At 34.0% G+C, this 17,350-nt stretch overlaps 1 protein-coding gene and 1 long non-coding RNA gene across 3 annotated transcripts in view; one reads left to right on the forward strand and one right to left on the reverse strand.

Moving 5' to 3' along the window:
• Positions 1-17,350, forward strand: part of LOC149491146 (discoidin domain-containing receptor 2-like) — a 44,895-nt gene that overhangs the window by 17,062 nt on the left and 10,483 nt on the right. For both annotated transcript variants that reach the window (XM_089707257.1, XM_089707330.1), the window contains exons 3-4: positions 2,738-2,843; positions 15,778-16,009. In XM_089707257.1, the coding sequence (XP_089563383.1) occupies positions 2,738-2,843; positions 15,778-16,009 (338 nt within the window). The remainder of the gene's footprint in view (positions 1-2,737; positions 2,844-15,777; positions 16,010-17,350) is intronic.
• LOC149491147 (uncharacterized) lies at positions 13,168-14,851 on the reverse strand. The gene is made up of 3 exons (XR_016317161.1): positions 14,602-14,851; positions 14,087-14,223; positions 13,168-13,309 (listed from the first exon to the last, which is right to left on the reverse strand). It is a non-coding gene; the product is annotated as an uncharacterized LOC149491147 (long non-coding RNA).

The following is a 17,350-nucleotide window of genomic DNA, read 5'->3' on the forward strand; positions in this document are numbered from 1 at the left end:
GTTTTGTAATATTTACTGTTTCTTCAAAGATAATTTGGTGCCGGGTTTTCCAAGACAATGTACTTGATAACAATTTTGAATTATTTAACAATTATTCAATTCAGAATATTTATAAAAAAAAACTATCGAATTCAAAAAAAAAACATATTTTTAATAAAAGAGAACAGCGAAATATAATTTTGAGTTGGTCCAACTTACGCACGATTCACCCCTCATTTAAAATGTATAGCTAATTTATAAATTAACACAATTACCAAACATGTTCATACTAATTCTACGGGGCGTTTTGTTGATATTTATCTCCTTGCATTGTCGTGGTACAATGCCATCATGTTATTCAGATTGAGCGATTGAGCTTTAAGTAGACTAAATGATTGCACAATAATGTATTAAAGCGGACGTTTTCTGCATAATTGAATCTAAAGCAGCCTTGAGTCCAGTGGTGATTCGTCGAAATTCGCTCGCTTCCGCTCGTCCCTTGTCTAATACTACATTCCGCTGGCGACAGAGAGTTATCAACGGCACCGCCAGAGGCTAATTAACAATCCCTATTTGTATGTATAATATGAATACTTTGTTTGTTTGCTCGCATGACCGGAGCACGCGATATCATTTGATAGATTGACTAATGAGCAGCCCCTTGGAAATTATAATAGTACAAGCCCGATGGTGGTATCGCCTGTCGGGGTTAATGTAATTCATATAAAATTTTGACTTATGTCTACAATTTTTTTGAGTAATTGAGATTACGGCGCAAAGGTTTCATACGTACTGCAGGAAGTATTTACAAAATTGCGTGTTGAATTCTCCCTTCGTGTTGACATTTAACAAACTCCTTCAGAGGTTTCGTAATAAATTTTAGATGTTATTATTTAAGCTATTTTAATGAGCTGCTTTAAATTTCTACAGCTCTTCGCATGCAATAGATTATGTATTATTATTGGGCCTTTATTAATAATTTGTTTTATGCGTTGTGTATGTCCTATATGCGATTTCTTTTATTTGCTGCATGAATTGCGAATGTATCAATTTAGTATTTCTTGTGTGTTCAATAGCTTTTTCAGGAACGCTAAATAAAATCTCAAGTACCGTACATGATTCTATTTTTGTGATATTAAATGAAGGTTTTTGCTTATTAATACGTACTGTATTTAAATTATCGCAGTCACGACTTCCTTTGCCTCAATTTCGTGGCACATGACACATCTTAGCCGATCTTATCGGAAGGTTTAAAAATATAACTGGCGCCGCACAAACTTGCATTTCAATGAATCCTTTTCGACTGACCGCCATCACGCCGACAAAATTCACGAATGTGCCACGCGTGTACTGAATACTATCTTATACAGGTGTTACAATTGATCGTAATTATAATAGAGCTTTCCATGTGCGTTCGACGGAAGTGGATACGGCTTCGTGACTTCGCCTCGGATGAGTTGGCGATTGTTCCTCGATTCAATAAACCAATCGATGATTTAAGTTTTAATAGCTTTAACGAGTTTCTCGTTCTAGCCTCCATACTTATGTAAAGAGAAAGTTTAAGTTGTTTACACTTCCCTACGAATTAAAATATTCAATAGCAGGGAACTGATGTCAGCGTATTACTATTAACTGATAGTAGGTAAACTTATTGGATTCGACTATTAAAATAATTTGTACAAAACGGCCTATTTCTTATACAATTTTAATTTGCGGGAACCATCAGCCGTGACTATGTATCATTATGCCTACTAACGCAAATTATGTGATATCGTTCCGTTATGAAATATTAAAAGCACCACCGCTTTTCAGGTCGATCGGAATTTATAATCACTATATAATTGTAGTATTCGGACCGCCACGCCGATAATTAAGTTAAATTTAACGTGCCACGTTCGTAGTCAATTAATTCACATGTATGGCTCTGTTCAAATTTATATCTTAAATATTAATAAACGGTGAGTAAAACTAGAAATCGATGGTAAAGAAAAAGAAGGAAAGGTGTAATTGTAGGTAATTATAGTTTGAAATATGCAATTACATACATATATGGAATAAATTGTATTTCCCAGAAAGTACGTCAATACACTTAATAATTTGTCAATCTTATCTTTTCTCTGTCCACTCGAGTTTAATAGGCCGATTGATACAAATAAACATTAATCTGTCATTGCGGTTATTATGCAATTATCAGAAACAATATTTATTGATGTTACGTATACAATATTTGTGATGATTATTAATCATCACAACAAAAAATACATTTTTCATTTATGGAGAACGTGTAATTTAATATCATTGGTTTCGTTTGTTATTATATTAGTTGTGTGGGTAAACAAATGTTAACGTCTTCGTCGAAAGACCCAGGGGTCGTTCAGAAATGAATTTTATTGGCTCTCACGGTTTCCAACCGATATTCGACCTTTATGAATTTTTGAACGCACTATACCTGTGTTCATTCCGTACTTGCCGACTTTATTAAATAAACGAAATATCGACATCAACGTGAAATTACCCGCAACGAAGCTTTCTACAAACTATAAGCCACGACATGTTTCCATCGACGAGTTAATTCAGTTTCAACAATACTTGTTGCCTTAGTTTAGCACGAAGGTTTACATGTTGACAAAAACGCAAACAAAGCATTGTAATGATTGCGGTATGTTCTAATTTCGCTTGCGATCGAGGGTGGGTTGAAGGATGACGTCACTGGGTGATTCGCATTAGTCTCCATGTAAACAGTGTGCGTTGTTTGCAGCTCAATGCATCGCCCCTCTGGGTATGGAGAGCGGCCTGATCCCGGACAAGGACGTCACGGCCAGCTCCTCCTTCAACAACGACAATGTCGCCCCGCAGAATGGCAGGTGAGTGATGCCCATATTATCAATTTTGTGTCATATATTTATAGCAGAAGCCTTGCCTGATTGCGTTCTTGCAGTCAGCACAACTATTAGATGATTGGAAGGTTAATTTAGATCTACTGTAATTGTTAAGAATAGGTACGACATGATGCCCATGATTTCCAGCAGTGGTTCTGTTACTACTGTTGTAGGGTTTGAAGACAGAAGAAAGAGACTTCAGAAATTATTTTTTACAGCAATTTTAATAGACGTTTATAGATATTACAAGTTATTTCCCAATAGTAATCAAGTCTGGTAGATTTGGGTTGATTGAAGATTCTCCGCTTTTCATTGAGCCAATCACCACTTCTTACATAATAATACTATGTAAAATTTTACATTGTATTAAATCAATTTCTAGTAATGATGACGAAATGTACTATCTATTCAGTGGGATTTAATTCCCCTCAAATTTAAACGAAGGCTAGATTTTTATAATATCTAATATCCGTATGTAGGTACCTATTTTTTAATATATTAGAAAAAAGCGAGCATAAGAGAATTTGCTGATTATAATGTATAGTGCTAATCTGTAGCTCATGATTACGAATATTAAAACGTATGACGGTCGTAAGAATGTATACTCGTATTATGAACATTCTTATGGCCGGCGTAAAGTGAGTGCTGAAGTTGAAGCTATAAGTATGAATGGAATGATCTTATTGAAGATATTCCGTCTCCAAGAATTTATACGTTACTGTACTTTAAAAGAGTACATGGCGTTCATTTCGCACCTATACGAGAAATAAACTCGCCCATTTACCATCCCGTCTCATGCAGGAAATATTATGCATACTTTGTTCAATAAGAATTAATTTTACTCAGACTAATTATTCAAAGTTGCCTCTATAAAACGTACGTTGTAGCTTCAAATTACTGTCTCGTTAAACTTTTTTCTAATTACTTACAACTACACCGGTGTCTCGGGGGAGCGCGTATATTGATCTCGGTCGGCTCTCACACGAAATGTTTTATAAATATTCCCACTCACATTTTACCTTAATTGCGAAAGTATAGAGACAAGAAACATTTCACCATTACCATTACCCTTAATAAAGGAGAATATTCATTTTGTAAATTATATATTTGGTATCTTTGAGAGGTCGGCCAATTTATTTCTGTTACCGATAAGTAGGTAAAATTGTCAAATGTCAATGTGGGTTTGTAAATGGCCTCGTGTTTTATTAAGGTGTATGCGGAGGAGACGAGAACTTTTGTGCTCCAAAGATAAGAAGAAGCCCCGAGCCCACGAGCTTTAATATAATTGCAACCTTCAATCATAAACCTTATTATAGCATAAACGTGTTTTTGTCGCTATTGTAAGAACGCTTTCAATGTCGTTTCATTATGTGTAATGGAGCAATTAGTGCCTTAGTAAACACATCTATAAATTTTAAATACTAAGTACCTTCCGAGGATTAGCAGAATAAATTGTCACATCTATATTTGCTCCATTTGCTCCCACCGACACGAGATGTGACGCGCCTCTATTGTGAACCGGTCCGTTAAATATATTTGCTGAAATTGTTGTTTGTACTGTGTACGAATGTCGCTTATCAAATTTAACCACGGCGTGTTTTGATTTCGTAAAAGTGAGCACGCGATTTTGTATTGCTTCTTCCATCGGTTTCACAATTTTATTGTTAAGGGAAAGTCCAAAGTTTGTTTCGACAGCGAAGTCGTTGTTGTTTACAGGGATTCACGCGTAAAATGTTTAATTTTTAATTCCTTGATTTATGTAGCAACTCAATGAGCACTGAGTCTAGACTTGGTCGATAAATACGTTACTGTATTACTCATACATAAATGTATATGTACCTAAGTAATAACTAAAAATGTGAAAGTTTTATAATATACTTAGTATATTTTATATATTATGTTCCGTTAGGTTAGGTTCCAGTTTCACGGCAAAACGACTAAATTGATTTTGATAAATGAAGGGCACAGATAAGGATCTTATAAAAGAAGATAATACTTCTTCAATATTGTTCATGAAAGTAAAAGTTAGAATATTACATTTTATGATTATAGAAATTTGTGAAGGAAACGTTAAGAGCCCCTTATACTGAAAGTTTAGGCATTTTAGGCACTGAGACGGCTCGCGCCCGCGTTGCGCAGGAGCCGGCGCGACATGAACTCCGGTGACCTAAGAAAGCGGGCGATTACGACACAGTATAAATAAATCAGTAGTTCGATTTTATTTGCTATCGTAGGAATGTTGTTGATAAATAAATTTACTACTTATCCTATACCATTAAACGAGCAATATTTGCATATTTATATATTTGTTTGTATATATACAGTGTGGAAATTTTCGATGTGCCCTGAATGGAAAGTACTTGAAATACTAGGGATAGCAAATTTTTCAGAAAGGAAACATTCCTTTTTCAAATTTTATTTTATTATTCAAATCGATAGAAACAATATAAAAGATAATTTATTGTTAATTTCTCGTAAAATTATTTGCTCTTAGAAATAAAAATATCATGGAATCGAACATTTTTATTGTAGAATCAACATCATCTAAAAATAAAGAACGCTTCTGGTTTATTGGTCTATTTTATACATACATTTAAAGTTTAAAATGAAACTCTCGTTCTGGATACATTAATTTATTTTCTTCTGAAAATATTGGTAATAATAATTAAAAGTAAAACAAATAAAAAAGGCAAAATAATAATTGAATATAAGTATGTAATAAGTAAGTTAGTGTATTCAACCAACTTAAAAAAGTGTGACTATTTTACAACAATTTGAATAATAATCAATTAATGATTTGTATTATTGTATACAATATCGAAGCTTTTTAAGAAATGTATAAAATAATTTTTTATGAATTATGAATTATTATCATACATCATAATATTAGAGCGAGCGCCCACGAGCAACTTAGTTGCCCGGCAACTATTTTGTCTCTGTCGCTGTCTCCTCGCAAAGTTTTGAACGATGCGCTCACGAAAGCGACAGCAACGCAACTTTTTCTTTAAAATTTTCTTCATTTATCAACATGGTTTTAGAAGAGACGGTTGTGGTCTGTGCTCTTGTCCCGCATAGTTCCCATTCCCGTGAGATTTCCGGGATAAAACCTATCCTATGTGTTAATCCAAGTTACTCTCTATATGTGTGCTAAATTTCATTGTAATCGGTTCAGTAGTTTATGCGTGAAAACTGAAAACCATACATACCTACAAACCTTTCCTCTTTATAATATTAGTATAGATATGTAATCGTAATTGTAAAAAGTAAATTAGTTTTTATTTAATACTTTTTAGTGTATTTTTCAACACGAATCAAACGAGCCCAAACTCGATAAAGTTGAGTCAATATATTACTAAGTTCCTATGGCCACCTTCCGATTCCATCATCAAATCAGCGCTATGTCATAATAATGTTTCATCGCTATCCAATTTACATACGTATACAAAATTTCAGCTCAATCGGTTACCTGGAAATGAATCAAAGTTACTTGCTACATTTCAATTAAGTCATCGAGACCAGACGAAAATGCTCATAAAATAAAAACTACTGGGCTTATCCGAATAAAATTTATGGGACCAATTCCACACCATTCCGCATCAAAAAAAAAAAGAATCACGTAAACCGGTTCAGAAACCTCGGAGTAATCGGTGTCCATACATAAAAAAATATACCGGCCGAATTGATAACCTCCTCCTTTTTTTTAAGTCGGTTAAAACTACAGTGTACGAGAATAAATACGTCGCTACTACGTCGTCGCGAAATAAAACAAAGTCGCTTTCACTGTCCCTATGTCCCTTTGTACGCTTAAATCATTGAAACTACGCAACGGATTTTGATGCGGTTTTAATAGTTCTTTCGATTCCCGGTCGAAGAAAATGAATTTTTGAAAATCTTTGAATGCAGTTCTATTTCTTTTTAAAAATAAAGGAAATTTGCTATCTCCAGTATTTCTAGTACTTTCACCCAGGGCCCATCGAAAATTTCCACACTGTATTTACAAACAAATATATTAATATGCAAATATTGTTCGTTTAATAGTATAGAATAAGAAGTTAATTTATATTTACAACAATAATCCTAGGATAACTAACAAAATCAAACTACTGATTTATTTATACCGTGACGTGCTCGCCGTTTTACTCGCCGCTCGGTTCTAATACGCGAGCGGCGACTACAACGTGGTCGGGAGCAAAACTAGCACAGGTCCTCCTTCGATGACGTCCGGCTGGACTCTGGCGGCACTGACGTGGTGCGCGCGAGTCGCATTTTACGTATTATATTTTATATAGAAAAAAATAAGGGCTAAATTATAAATCTATCCAAAAATTTCCCTGTAAAACCTGATTAGTAAATGAAATGTAAAATTTTCATAAACATAGCGTTCCCCTAATTCTCATAAAACTGATTATGCTTTCAAAATCGATGTTACTTCTGATTTTTTTTTGATCGAGTCAAATGTTTAATATTGTGTTTTTATCCAAAAAAGTCACTAGATCAAACGTTTATCTGTGCTATATATTTTTTTAGGATTTTAAATATGATGATTTCTATCCAAAAACCATGATTTAGAAACATACATTTTGAACAAGGGCGCCTTAATTGCACAATTACATACGTGAAATACACATGAGCGAAGTTGTGCTTGCAAAGCTAGTCGTCTAAAGATAAAAAAATCATCACACTTTATTTTTTTAATTCAATATTAGATATTCATTTCAATAGGCGTCAATACACATTTAATATAAATAGTGCAATCGACGAACGTTAGAAAGCAAATTAACCTAGTGCCGGAATTACACACTATAAACACCTAATTACAAAATCAATAAAAAAGTGTTTATATTTTTCCACTGCGCACTTGCGACGTCGGAATAAAGTTGAGTTGTTGATTTTGTGTCAAATTAAATACGTCCAGAGCCTTTAATATAATATACGGGCTAATAAATGTTAGTAATTGCGTGTGGCATGATTTCTGTACTAACAGTATTAGTGGGTAACATAGTTATGGCTTTGCTTTTACGATGACACGCTAAGTTTCTCTCGCAAGTTCCATTTCGGTCATATTTATACATACATTTTCCGCAGTGGCAATATTATGTCTGGTATGTTTTGAGAACTAGCGTAATAGGCGAAATTATTCATGTAGAAATCATGTTCATGTTCTAGTATATTGATATATGTACACCTCATACAGCATAAATTCAGTACATACAGAATAAATTCGAATGTACCGAAAATAATATGAAATGACAACAAAAAATCATTTCAATTGTACTCATCTATTTGTATAAAAGTTGGATACGTTATTAAATACTAATCAATAACGTCTATTATTTGTTAAACTTACATATGTAATTAAAAGTAGATTATACAGAAATGCTGTCGTTTGCTATACAGTATCGGGTATATGTCGTCATCGGGCTGTAAAGTTTGTATAACTATGCGTTTACGAGCACAGGGCCATAACGATTGCTTTTAACTAAATCGACAATCGATATTGTACAGAACCGTTCAACTGTAACTTCACGAAATATTCAACAGATTGCTTATTAATCACTATCTACCTAAAAGTACCTATATTTTAATTATCTAGCCGTCCTATATTACCTTGCAGTTTGCACATTATGGGAACTATATAGCCAAATATTACATTAATATCCAGGGATAAAGTTTGCAAAGCTCGGCGGGATTTGCGATGTTGCTTTAATATTTTATCTGCTAAGTAAATATTAAATTGTGAGCTCAAACGTACGCGAGAGTAGATATTTTTTGAAGTTTCAATTAAAAACCAAAAACAAATAAGTGTTTGAATGCTGTTTATTTAAACTCGACGCTCGCACGGAATACTCAGAAATGTAGCCTTTAAAACGTTATTAATGCGTTTAATATTAAAATGTGCTTTAGTATATTTGGTTAAAGTCCAAATTGTCATAGAGCTTATTAAGATGCGGTATGCTGATATCAATTACGAGAGCCGCTCCTTAACGCATCATTGATGACTCGAACGCTCCAGTACGCGTCAATAAGGCTTAATGACCGCCCATCTTAGTGGTGCACCGTTGCAAATGGCTCCGGCAACGAATATCGTAACACACTTTACCGATTGTGCCGTTCACATCGAATTAAAAATCGATATACCTATTAATGGAATATCATATTATGTTTACAAATTTGAAAGATTATATTTATTTAAATGCATTGATTAATGGAATACCGTAGTATTTACGAACGTGAATTGAATATTAACAGAAAGCAATTTAAATTATTGCATTACATTTGTTTTACATTATTGGGGGGAGATTGGGTCCTTAATCTGTAATTGAATGTTGATGTATTATATGTCGTGTCTGAGGAAATTCTAATGAGGGTCGAAGTAACGCTAAAATACAATTACATGGGGACGGGTTAGATGTAAGGTTTCTCCAGAAAGAATGTACACGGGCTGTAAGACAAAACCAAATGCCTCTGTACAGCGCTTATTTGTAAGATTTCATTTAAGTGTCTGGTAGATTATGTATGCGCCAATTCTTAGTGGTATCGAATGTTTTCTGAAAATTATTTATTTATAGTCGCGTTGAGTACTAGTATTTTAAGTTAATTGCAAATTAGGCTGCAAATGTTGATCATTTAGTTATTTGCGATTGATAGAGCGTTAGGTGCTATTCAGATTGAATCGACGGCATCCGATACAACGGAAGGACCGTTGTATCCGTTACGCACGAAATTAAATTAAAATTAATGGTGCTTATCAGTTATGATCGATAATGATGAATGCTCGAACACCACTATATGCATTGTGATGTGATGTTCGTTTCACTGGACGAGTGAGCGCCGGCGTGACACATGATAAGTGAATGCACTAATAACGCGACTGAAACGACTATTATTAACTGTGACATGTCAGATTTTATCAATCGTTTGTGTGTTTCGATCATCTGTCTGTAGCTTTTCACATGGTAAATGTATCATGGAACTTGCTTGAAAGTAGAGTCGTGTCTCGCTGTGGGGTATGGGCAGTATGGCCCGTGTGGGCCAGATGCATTTCGGTTTAACTGATTTGCTTTTCGGCCAAGAAGTGGTCAGACAACAATTTAGTTTTGTTCTGCGTCTCCGGAGACTGAACAGTAACTCTCGCTGATTGTAAGGCGCTTTAAGGAAACTTAATCAATCCATTTGAATCTTCTTAGTTACAATACGTAATTTGGTATAAGATTGAAAAATAATTGGATCGTTTAGGTAGTTTAAAAAATCACTTAGCAAAACAAGTGCCACTTCTATATAATATTACGTGAAGACGTATCATTACAAGTACTCTTATAATAATTAGTGAATCTTTTCTTTTTTTAATGACGCACATTCTAAGCAAATAACAATAGGTGACATTATTATGGAAATGTTACCAACAACTAGATGAAGTAAAGCCACGTATGTAAGTTATAATGAGCTGACCGCTAGACCACAGTACGTACTATTGTTGAACTTCAGAATTTCATTCGTCATAGTTTAATTAAAATGTTACATGGGATGGCTGGCTATTGATTAGTGGCTCTCATTGTTTTCACGACGAAGCTTTGTTCTTACATCGCGGTCATTTGAATGAAGATGTCCTATCTCATTTAATTATTTTTATAAGAACCGCGGTTCGTCTGTTTGGAGTACATTACACACTGTTGATAGTATATTACTGACTATTAACTCGGTACACTGTACCCGCGCCGTTCTGTTTGGCAAAGTGAATTTTACCCGACTAAGGGATTTAATATGGCGTTAATGTAAATATCATTTTACGGTATTCGGTCGTTAATCCGTTAATTATGTTTTCGTATGGAGCGAGTTATAGTGTGTGCTTAAATTTTAATTGTAATTATACTCTATGAATATGGTTAGTTTATGTTTGTGCTTTGGTGCTTGAAACTGAGTTCGTATAGAAGCTAAAGTAAATTATAAAGTTATATTTGGAAAAAGTTCTATTTATAGCCATATAATAGAATCATGCCCTTTTACCATTATGTGGGTTAGCTTATAATTCCGACGTCATTTTATATATTCTCGTAACAATAGTACGTCTGACCGGCACAATTTAGTCTCGTTGCTCTATATATGTATAAAGACGAATTGGAATGCCTGTCAAAAACCGTTACTTCAATCTAATCAAAGTTTGATGAAACGGAATATCTATTGGCACAGAAAGTTCAATCCGTCTCTGGGTTTGTTCGTATTGCATTGATGTTTAAACAGATCTCACCGCAATTAATTGCGGTTGCAACATATCATTTCCTATTAAAATGTAGTTCCTAGAAATGAATAAAGTTTAATGGATTTATAGAGCAGTATTTTTTATTTAATATTCGAGCCTATATGCGTTTAAATACACTGACTGAGTGTCACACGTAATATAAAACAGTTGAAATTTACTATGTTAGATCTATGAATAAAATATAAACTTACATAATTCTGAATTATTTTTATTATTTACGTGACCCATAAAATAGAAATCACTCGTAACCATCAGACGCGATCGAGAGATTACCTAAATATGTAATTTTCATTTTTTATTAATACTATGAACAATAGAATTAGAGTTACCCAAAACACACCTGTATTCATTTAAGCTGATATAACCCTTCGAGTCAGGGCTTTACGATGACCGATTAGAGCACCGGCCGATAAGACTTAAGCCGGATTAACGCGTCCTCGTCGAGCTTACTTTTACTTCCAAAGTACATAAATGTTTCACGTACATCGACTAGCTTTACTACGCTGAAACATATTAACAGGCTGTGCGAGTATTTCATGTTTTTCTTCTGCTCACGCTCCTAGAAATAGACGAAACAAAGCAGCTTCGTTACAGGGGTATTAATTTCTATTACACGATGCACTACACTGAAAATAATAGTGAATAGTCGTAGAGGATATTAATTATTCCTAAATGATTTAATGCTGAACACGGCGAAACCGACGCAAATTAGTTAAGTTCTCATACGTGCACCCATAAAGTGGTTATAGCTACAGATGCACTATGCCACTAATACCCGGTATTTTCTCGGAAATGAACGTGAGGTGGAATTAATTCCTTGTCAAATTATACTAAATTTGACAGTCAAAGATCCGTTATAAATGTTATATGAGCACTGACAATCCGGACACCATTAGTTATTCAACGAGGTGAAGATGCTATATTAATCGATAAGACCTTTCGCTAACTGGACCCCAGTGGCCAACTTTAAATTATTTATGTATCCAGGAATAATCGCTGACAATGAAACGGCTTTATTATTAAACAAACTCTAAATCCATGCCCCTTGTTATTCTTATCATGATTAATAATTCTTTTTTATAGTGTTTTGGTTGTAGGTACATTACATAAACGACGCTTCCCTGTTAATATTTTACAAAAGCTAGGCTTCAACTTGTGAAAAGGTAGGTTAGGCCACGAATAAATTTAATAAATTTCGCGTACCGCATATGTCGGCTTTGCCCCGGTTAATTAATTAAGGCGAAATACAATCATGCTTGTGCACCTTTTGGGCTACGCCCCCTGGGTGGAGCATAAGAGCGCGCGGGACGCTTCACAAAAATCCCCTCGCCACGCCACACAACTGAATAGATGACGGAAACATACGGAACTAACGGAGGTTCAATGAACTTTACTTATATTCTTATATTCGCGCGGTTAAAGCTGAGTAAAGCGATCCGGCAACGTCTTTTCGTTGCCGGGCCCATCGAAGTAGAAAAATCGACCTTTGTTCCTTTGCTCGAAGGTCGATTTTTAATTGGTACAAATCTGGTTACAAAAAATGAGCTTGTGACTAAATTATTTTATGATGTAATTATTTGTTATTGTTAGAATTGTCGCTACCTACGTTACTAATTTATTTGCAAATCTTTGTAAACAAATTTTATAGGTTTTCGACATGGGGACTTTGCGTACAATCTTTATACATAAAAATGAATCGCAAAATGTGTTGGTAAGCGCATAACTCGAGAACGGCTGAACCGATTTCGATAATTCTTTTTTTTATTATATTCCTTCAAGTACGAGGATGGTTCTTATGTAGAGAAAACGTAAACATGTACCACGGGCGAAGCCGGAGCGGACCGCTAGTATGATAATAAAAATACATAATAGAATAATGCTATTTACGTTTGTTTTTTTTTTACATTATTATCGGTTTTAAAAGATTTAAAAAACGGGTTTTTGTTTTTATATCATATTTATTGAAAAAAAAAAAACAATAATAGACAAAAAAAATATTATTTACAATTTTGATTATTTTTGAATAAATATATCCAACATTTTGATATACTTAACATCAGATATTTTCGAATGCTGGTTTTGTTACCATTTTATTGTTCCAATGTTTATCTTCTTGATACGACTTCTTCTGCTTGTTCCGTAAATAAATATGTCTCTTGCCCGTTACTTTGAGCTATCCTTGTACATTGAGGTGCTGAAACAACCATAATAAGTTATAATAGGAGAACATTTAATTGATAATACCTCTTATAATACCACGATTATTATAAAGATACTGTCATCAAAACTAGAAAAAATTGCACAGCTGTGTACGTTCCTTTGTCGCTTTATTATCCTAGCCCGTAATAAACTCGATTGTCGGCGTCTTACATAGCAAACTTTCTGAGAAAATCGTTCTTTTGTTTGCAAAATTTTACGGTTGACCGCAATTATTCTAACAATTAGTAAAAAATTTCGCAGCTGTGTCCGTTCGTTTATCGCTCTATTGTCCTATCTCGTTAAAAAGTCGGCATCATAGTTACATAACTAGTAACTACAAATTTTTCAAATATTTTTTATATAAAATTTATAAGTCATTATGCTTATGCATAATATGCAAATAGTATTCATACAAACAAATTAAAAAATTACTCATACATACATTCATTCGAATTGATATATGTATAAATAAATATCCTTTATCTAATCCTTGTCTTGGGATTGCTCACATGTGTATAGAATTGTTAGTAGATCAGCAATTAGCCTAAAATAGCATGATATCTAATAAGTAAAAAAATTACAATTACCGGTGCAGTGAAAGACCTCAGACAATAGTTATAATACCATAAAAAAAACAAAACGTTATACGCAATAGGGTTGAAATAAAAATTGTTTCTGATCTCACTGGTCAGTGATAACTTACACTAGTCTGAAATATTCCACTATCTTCAATCTTATGACTTATAAATAAATGACATAAGAATAAACTTACACAAAAAAAGTACTATGTGAAACTGTCTGAAGATCCACATCAGTTTCTGGTAATCATGGTTGGTCTAAAAGACCAACGTGTCTTTATTGCATCCTGGCTTGCAAGCTGCACATCGGATTTTTCGTGGTCGCGCTTTGCTATTAGAAATAAACATACATACACAAATCAGTAGTATATTTATTGAAATGAAATCTCAAAAAAACAACTAAAACATTACCTATTTATGCCAATAATAAAATTATAAATAAAAATAAAGACAGAGTGCATAAAATTATAAAATCTTGATTTGTGCGTTGCTAAATTCAGACTAATAGGTAATGAAATCTCAAAATATGACTAAAATAATATTACTTATTACAAATAAAAATAACTATCAGATTTTCATTTATGCGTTTCTCAATTTAGACTTGTAAACATATACCTAGTAATCAAAATATTTGAAGTTGAAATCTTTAGACTTGTAGCGACCGAAAGACATAATAAATATAAATAAGCATGATAAACATTAAACTTACCTATTTAGATTCAATAACTGTAGTTTCTTCATCTGCCTTCGCAACATTTTCTTCCTAATGTTCTCACCATCAATGTTTTGGCCACCAAAATTCACCATGTTTATGAAAAACTTTAGTAACACTAACACTAAATCACGTATGCGAGTAGACAACGGCACCGCGCGAAAAAGTTGTACAGGACTGCTCTCTAAGACGCGTTGGCGTCGACTAACAGGAGGCGGAACGGCGGAAGCGACCGGCCTGCGCGCAATTTTTTGCTCATAGCTTATAAATATATTTTTTTTAAATTACTGATGTATTAATTGAAAAATCTAATCCCGTACGTCCCTCAAGAATTGAATGGAAGTGGATGTGGATAAAATTTCATTGATATTACTTTACTATTGTCCAAATGAAATTGATTCTCCGTTTAATTTTTGGCCAACTTCACAACGTTTTTCTATCGAGGCAAATTTTGTCAATCGTGTTTCGGTTTCCAAACGTCACTAAACAAACTCTTCAATTAAATAAATCGATAAATAAAAAAAATCAAATTCAAAGTTTTTGAAGAAAAAAATTAATTCTCCGTGCTCTCGAAACGTCTGTTTTGGGTCTCATTTCGCCTTAAGTTAATTCGCCGGAATTATACAATGCTCTGTTACCTTATACGTATATTTCACATGGAATCTGGTTTTGTTTTGTCTCTACGTTTTTATTGGAGTAATGAAACGCATACTTTTAGCCACAATATTGTTTGGCTTATGAGGTTGAATGTGTATTTAATTGCATTGAAATTATAAATACAAATGAAATGATAAATGTGATTGTTTTAATTGGTGCGGTTATCATTTCAGTTATATTATTTTATACATATTTGAATTTGATTACACCGCAATAGTAAAAAGCTCTCACGCAGTTTAGTTAAAATCATATATTTAACAAAAACAATGTTCATTTACCCTATGTGTTAGTAATTGTTTGTCTATCTATTATATATTTTGTATAATCCCAAGTTAAATTAATTCAAAATCCCATTTTAGATATTGGTCGAAACGAATTGTCCTACTCGTTTCTTCGGTTTGGTGTAAAATGTACCATGAAATGTAAAATTTTCAACAGTTGATAAATTTTGATAACTAGCTCTTTCAGGAGAGTAGGTACTCTAAACTATGACTTCACAAATCGGCATTGTTCCAGACTCAACCAGGAGATAAAGGGCGGCGCGTGGTGTCCCAAATCGCAGATCACCACCGAGTCCTCAGAATGGTTGGAGATCAACCTGCACTCGGTGCACGTGATCACGGCGACGAGCACTCAGGGCCGCTTCGGGAACTCGCAGGGGGTGGAGTACGCGGAGAGCTACGTGCTGGAGTACTGGCGGCCCAAGCTGGCCAAGTGGATGCGATATCGCTCCTCCGATGGGCATGAGGTGAGGACTGAGCAAGGAATACGTCATTGGAACGTGTTAAGTAGACATGAGGACTTTTGAATCATTGTCAGATGTTGGTTAGTGCTGGTTAGGAAAAATTTGTGAAGTTACTTATTAGTGCTGAAAGACTTAAAACGGTATTTCTACAATAGTTGTAGAATATGAAGTCACTACTATTAGGTAAATTGGGAACGATTTTTTTATTAGATAGTCATGTTGGATGTGATATTACTGTTGGATGACATATTTAGATTGTTATCAGGTCACTGTATTGATATTGTGTTTTAAAATTTTGGAGTTCAATATTTAATTTTTCATCAATTGCAATTTTTTCAACCTCACTTTTAATCTCGATATATATAAAGCGTGTAAAAATGAAATCGATGCAAATATGTCGAGGTGTGAAGAACGAAGTGTTTTTGTTTGTATTGTAAGTGTAAGTTGGTTTATAAAATGTAATACCTGTATGCAATATATTTAGGGCTAATAAATTCATGCCCATAAATTAATTTCTGTTTGTAGGTAAGTACTGCATATAATACCAGGATAGTTGTAGTAGATGTTTCGCTTGCACAAATTCGCTTCTAACTTTAAGCCCGTTATTGGGTGGGTACTTAATAGAGGATGTTCTAAACAAAGCTTCTATTATGCTAGTTATGTTTTGCATATTGCATAGTTAACGTATTTCAATCACGATACACATTTTGTTTAATGTTTGTTCAGGGAAATTGTTCAGATTATAAGCTTGTTCCTTAGACTACGTGTAAGCTTGTACCATTACTTGTGGCAAAGTAACTGTAATAATATTCACTAGACGTGTTTCGATGTATCTATGAGATTACGCAGTTACTAAAAAACAAGCACGTTTTTCGGTAATGATGCTTCGTCAGGTGCATACCTCAGCGTTTTAGATCAAATGATATGTTTTGTAGTGAAATGGTACTTAATTGAGTTATAAAGGGTTAATTTCTGTATGTTGGAGACTTACCGCTCGGGTCAGTTCTTCCCGGGTATTGATGACACATGGATATAGCCTATATCACGCAGGAGTAACGGGATGTTAATGTTTTTTATTAAAAGTAGTTTAAGTTTTGTACGATGTACCAATTGAACAGACATTAAGCACATAATCTCTTCACTTTTATAATACTTATAAGTATGGATATAAAGAGTTGTAAATCGAGGTCGACTTTATTAGAAGGAAATTCCTCAAGGAACTCTGATACTAAGCTACCTTTTATGCTGTATCTAGTTAGCCGAATTTGACTATCTCAGTTCAGTATCTCCTCATGTGCTTTTCATATCAAAAGTCCGAGTTTCGTCTACACAATAGGATATACA

Source organism: Colias philodice, chromosome 1 (genome assembly GCF_061535455.1).
Source record: "Colias philodice isolate Cphi_HAF_F1 chromosome 1, ilColPhil1 Martin Lab GWU primary, whole genome shotgun sequence".
Taxonomy (NCBI): domain Eukaryota; kingdom Metazoa; phylum Arthropoda; class Insecta; order Lepidoptera; family Pieridae; genus Colias; species Colias philodice.